Here is a 6,000-nt window from a genome sequence, read left to right as displayed (position 1 = left end):
TTGGAAGAGAAAGAAGCCATGGCCATCCAATGAGGACTACGTTGATAGTTCATTTGATGGCATGTCAAAATTTTGCTTTGCGGGTATGAAGTGGATTGGGGTTCCCAACCTGGGTTGCCCGTACGTTCCTTTTACGAAAAAAGATTGCAGTTACAGTGCAGTATAACTGCAGTACACTATACTGCAAGTACTGTGTCCAAAAAAACACTGTTTTTCTGTTGTGCAGTATGCTTAATTTGCAGTATATAACTGCAGTTAGAGGAAGTTTAACTTCAGTACAATGCAGTACAATCCACCAATAGAGTACCTTTCGGGTAGTGAAACTTGGTCCAAAAACCTATTAATTTCACCTAATTGTAACATTCTGTCATAAAGAACACATGTTCAACTTCATAAAAAACATGTTTTCCTAATTCAAGGGGTAAAAAGAAAAAGAAAAAAAGATTATAGTAAGTGCCAATTAAGTGAGTTAAAATGTTCCTAGAAGTCTGAAAAACATGACGAGGGATGCAGATATTTGGCACATTAGCAAAGTCAGATTGGAAAAAAATGTTCCATATGGTCTATATTAAAGGGCCCTTCACTTAACATAACAGGCTTAAATATCTGTGAAAAAAATGTCTACTTAAAATATCAAAGGGAAGCAGAACGTACGCTATTCATGGAATGACCCAGTTATACTTCAACTGCAAGCACACTGAAGTTATTAGGAAAGCAAAGCTTCCAAAAGAACACAGTACACTCCAGTTACTGCACTTTTGTGGGCGGGGTCCCTATTACATATGCAGCTTGTTAATCAAACTGATACCTAGAGATCTACCAATAAAACCCTGTAAAAGTTAACAATCAAAGTTTATTACACTTTTATATACAAACAACCCTGCAAGGCACACCTTTTTGTTTAAATAAGAATATACAAGAAATGTTTCTTATTGAAAGCAAACACGTTTTAGTTTGAAATATATATTAATATAGGTTTGTTTAGCATTGTAGAGCGAAGGCCACGGGTAGTGAATAGTCCGTTGACACAAAAGAAATGGGGGCAATTGAACACATACATGGTCATGTAAACTATAGACCCCATTTCTGTTCATTTTAAGTTGGTTTGACATCTGTAAATGCACACACCTAACAAAAGGACTAACACTGTATAAAAACTGCATCATGAGTCCCCAACAAGCCTTTTTCTTTCAAATGCATCAGCGATTTTGGCTGTAGTTGTTAAGAAGAGAACATAATGTGTATTCAACTAGCTTTGTAAGGACTTAAAAAGGTTTAAATATAACACAACTCAGTACCTGTAGCATATACTCTGATAACTCTTTTAATAGGAAACACTTTCAATGTATTCATTGATAATGTTATACCCAGAGCCAAATACATACATATACGTATACTATACAGTTACATACACCTATATGGCTGGTTATACCTATGGGAGAACCATTCCATCGATCTTTCCTCAAACTGAAAAGGATCTAGTTTTGAGGGACAACATCCTAAATCAAAAGGGGTCGTAGTGTGCACTCCATCGACAGAAATGATAACGCGTCAAATTCTGTATATACCGTATCTATAAATGCATAGTAATCTTATGCATAAAGTCATTCCAGTTAGTTGGAGGGTGGAGCTTTTTGTTAAGTGAAATTACAGTAGCAACAATCCGTTTGGTGCCTGTATCTAAATGTCTGGATTTATGTGTTAAACAATATGTCAGAAAGCACATTTTAAGTTATCTTCATGTTGATATTGGTTACGGGAAACATTTATGAACCTATTAAAGAAATGCAGAGTCAAAAGGCTTTTCGCTGCACTCAAAATGTATCTGAATCAGTACTTGGAAAACTGCTCTAAAAGCAGACATAAAATAATGTTTCTCAAAAAATGTTATGACAAAACAGTAAACCCTCTGAATAGTTCAACACAATCAGTCAACAGTGCATGTAACAGTTTTAAATTGTGTAACCTTTTTTGAAGCCGTTGTAAAATCAATGGTGCCTGTTATAACCACTTGTGAGAGGTTATATCAATTGACTTATCACTTATGACAATGGACATGCTATGACCCATGAAACAATCAAATACAATTCAAACATTTAGCCCCTTGAGCTTGGCAACAGTGCTATGTAGGCTGTCATAAGTGTAAGTTTGGCTCTCGTAAGTTAATATCCTCTTAGGACAGATGTTGCCCTTACGACTGATAAGGACCTTTGAAAGCATCGTTATTGCAGGTACAGTATATCTTCAATCCACTCGCTTTCCACTTTGATTCTGACCAACGGTGGCCCTTGGTAAGAGTTTGGTGAGGTTTGAAACAGAGCCGAGACATCATATCCTCTGCAGTGACGTCACATCCTCCTAACGTTAGTCGTGGCTGCGTGTAAATACGCATGGGTGGTTCGGTGGTATTTCAGGGTGGGTGGGGAGGTTAAAATGTTATCATGCTAACAAGCCTAGCCGCTTGACCTTAGCGGAGAGGAAGGAGTGGATGATGAACACCATGGTCTTGGGACAGGAGTGGAGGTCCAGTTGCTGCAGGAGAGGGAAGGGAGGGTAAGAGAGAGAAAGAAGGGGGAGAGAGAAGTTGAAAAGTTTACTCTATATTGAAATGTTTTTTGGGGTTTGAAAATGGGGTTCATCATGGGCCCGATTCAGACTTTTTTACACGTTTCAATAGTTGGTATTCAGACTTACTTTATGCAGGTGCATAACAGGTTTTGCAGGTGCAGCAACTTGCGCACACTGAATAAATTGAATTCAACCCCTGAAAACCCTCCCACTTGCTGATCAACAGATTTTCTCATGAAGTTTTCATTCAATAGGGTTTTCAGTACATGTATCTAAAGTCATCCCTTTAAATACGGTGTAACTTTAATTCAAATTTTCTCGAAAGACTCAGAATATATAGAGGGGTTCAGAATAGGGATCAATGAAAGAAAACCATCCAAATACACATATATTCTAGGGATGCACGATATATCGGTGAACTAGTTGAACGATGTCTAGTGTAACGCCGATGTTAAAAGCCGATGTCAAAGATACCGTGCATACCTATATAAAATGACGTAATAACGTAAAATGTTGCACTACACGTGCAACACAGCATTCCTAACCTAGCTCACACAATGTCTGCTGTGTGGATCGAGCAGTCAACATGTCGAGCAGTCATTTGAAAAAGTAAGACCTTTTCAGCGAGACAACTCAAAGGTGAAATCTATTAAAGCCAAGAAAATGGAATTCCTTGCCCTTGACAAGCAACAGTTCTCTGTCATGGGTGATGTTGGCTTTCGCTGACTGCTCGGGCACCGGTACACATAACCAAGTGCGCTATTTTTCAGATGTTGCCCTACCGGAGTTACACAGTAATAGAGTCACTGCTATTAGCTTCACGACATACGGGGAATAATAATAATAATAATAATTTAAAAAAAAGATATATAAAAAAAGACATATGCCATATGAAACGCCGTTTGGGTCTTTGTGTGTCAAAAAAAGATACAGTAGCGCTGTCAAAGCTTTGCAAAAAAGTCTGCAAACAAGCAAACACCGTCCAGGAATGATGTGTTTACAATACCGCATTGGTAATAAAGCATCATTTGTTCGACCGCAACTTCTGGGGTAGCTAGCTTTAGCTTGGTACCTAGCCAGCACCAATACAACCAACCGGAAAACAATGACAAGTAGAAACTGCAGTCATTTTCATTATTCATAGCAATGATTTATGAATCCTTGTGAGTATGAGCTTGGTTGCCAAAAGCTAACGTTATAAGCAGCCAGCTAGCTTCATCTGGCTAGTGAGGCTCAACCAGAGCGGGTTATGTGTTGTGAAGCTAGCCACAATAAGGATTAGGCACAATAGTAGAATTTGCGGTCTGCCTTCAAAATAAAAGTATGTCATTGGCAGTGATGCAAATTAAATCAAATAGTAGAATACTTTTATTTTGAAGGCTAACCGCAAAGTCCACTATTGTGGCTAATCCTTATTGCTAGCTTCACATAGATGGGTCCGACCACCAAAATCAAATAAGAACTGTCTCATAAATTAGGGTTATTTTAGATTACACCTAGCTATATAGTTAGCTAGCTAACTATATAGCTACTGAAACAGATTATGTTGTGTTATATGACACGTCAAATAGTGTTATTTGACATGTCTTTTTTGATAGCAAAGACCCAAAAGGTGTTCCATAGAAATCCTGGTTGAGAATGAAATGACTGAACAACAAAACAGCACAGCAAGTAAGTGAAAGAAATAGGTTTGATTATGTTTTACTGGAAATGGGGACATACGTAAATGCCACAAAATAACTTTTTGGGGTCAGTGTGGTGTGTAAAAAAAAAGTGTGGTGTGTAAAAACCTTTATTTTTTTTAATTATCATTATTTTTCACCTCTATTTAACCAGGTAGGCCAGTTGAGAACTTGTTCTCATTTACAACTGTGATCTGGCAAAGCAGTGCGACAAAAACAACAACACAGAGTTACACATAAACAAACGTACAGTCAATAACACAAAAGAAAAGAAAAATAGAAAAATCTATGTACAGTGTGTGCAAATGTAGAAGAGTAGGGAGGTAGGCAATAAATAGGCCATAGAGGCGAAACATAATTACAATTTAGCATTAGACTGGAGTGATAGATGTGCAGATGATGATGCGCAAGTAGATATACTAGGGTGCAAAAGACCAAGAGGGGATGAGATAGTTGGGTGTGCTATTTACAGATTGGCTGTGTACAGGTACAGCAGTAAGTTGCTCTGACAGCTGATGCTGACAGCTGATGCTTAAAGTTAGATAGGGAGAGAGACTCCAGCTTCAGAGATTTTTGCAATTCGTTCCAGTCAATGGCAGCAGAGAACTGGAAGGAAAGGCGGCCAAAGTAAGTGTTGGCTTTGGGGAGGACCAGTGCAATACACCTGCTGGAGCGCATGCTGTGGGTGGGTGTTGCTATGGTGACCAGTGAGCTGAGATAAGGCGGGGCTTTACCTAGCAAAGACTTATAGATGACCTGGAGCCAGTGGGTTTGGTGACGGATATGTAGTGAGGGCCAGCCAACGAGAGCATACAGGTCGCAGTGGTGGGTAGTATATAGGGCTTTGGTGACAAAACGGATGGCACTGTGATAGACTACATCCAGTTTGCTGAGTAGTGTTGGGGGCTATTTTGTAAATGACATCGCCGAAGTCGAGGATGGTCAGTTTTACGAGGGTATGTTTTACGAGGATTTGTTGTGAAATAGGAAGCCAATTCTAGATTTAATTTTGGATTGGAGATGCTTAATTGGAGATTGGATTGGAGATGCTTTGAGTCTGGAAGGAGAGTTTACAGTCTAACCAGACAACTAGGTATTTGTAGTTGTCCACATATTCTAGGTCAGAACCGTCCAGAGTGGTGATGCTAGGCGGGCAGGAGGATGCGGACAGCAATCGGTTGATGAGCACGCACTTAGTTTTACTTGCGATTAAAAGCAGTTGGAGGCCACGGAAGGAGTGTTGTATGGCGTTGAAGCTCGTTTGGAGGTTTGTTAACAGTGTCCAAAGAAGGGCCAGATCTATACAGAATGGTGTTGTCTGCGTAGAGATGGATCCGAGAATCCCCAGCAGCAAAAGCGACATCATTGATATATACAGAGAAAAGAGTCGTCCTGAGAATTGAACCCTATGGTACCCCCATAGAGACTGCCAGAAGTCCAGACAACAGGCTCTCCGATTTGACACACTGAACTCTGAGAAGTAGTTGGTGAACCAGGTGAGGCAGTCATTTGAGAAGCCAAGGCTATTGAGTCTGCCAATAAGAATGTGGTGATTGACAGAGTCGAAAGCCTTGGCTAGGTCGATGAAGACGGCTGCAAAGGACTGTCTTTTATCAATGGCGGTTATGATATCATTTAGGACCTTGAGCCTGGCTGAGGTCCACCCATTACCAGCACAGAAACCAGATTGCATAGCGGAGAAGGTACGGTGGGATTCGAAATGGTCGGTGATCTGTTTATTAACTTGGCT

The 6,000-nt window shown here is 39.8% G+C and overlaps 1 protein-coding gene across 2 annotated transcripts in view; it reads right to left on the bottom strand.

Moving 5' to 3' along the window:
- Nucleotides 1-833: 833 nt before the first annotated feature.
- The window catches only part of LOC135539572 (alpha-1-syntrophin-like), a 68,945-nt gene continuing 63,778 nt past the window's right edge, over nt 834-6,000 (bottom strand). For both annotated transcript variants that reach the window (XM_064965519.1, XM_064965520.1), the window contains exon 8: nt 834-2,532. In XM_064965519.1, the coding sequence (XP_064821591.1) occupies nt 2,454-2,532 (79 nt within the window). In that variant the 3' untranslated portion in view covers nt 834-2,453. The remainder of the gene's footprint in view (nt 2,533-6,000) is intronic.

The sequence above is a fragment of the Oncorhynchus masou genome, chromosome 5 (genome assembly GCF_036934945.1).
Source record: "Oncorhynchus masou masou isolate Uvic2021 chromosome 5, UVic_Omas_1.1, whole genome shotgun sequence".
Taxonomy (NCBI): Eukaryota; Metazoa; Chordata; class Actinopteri; order Salmoniformes; family Salmonidae; genus Oncorhynchus; species Oncorhynchus masou.
The sequence above is the reverse complement of the archived record's forward strand: the minus strand, read 5'-3'. Positions and strand labels throughout refer to the sequence as shown.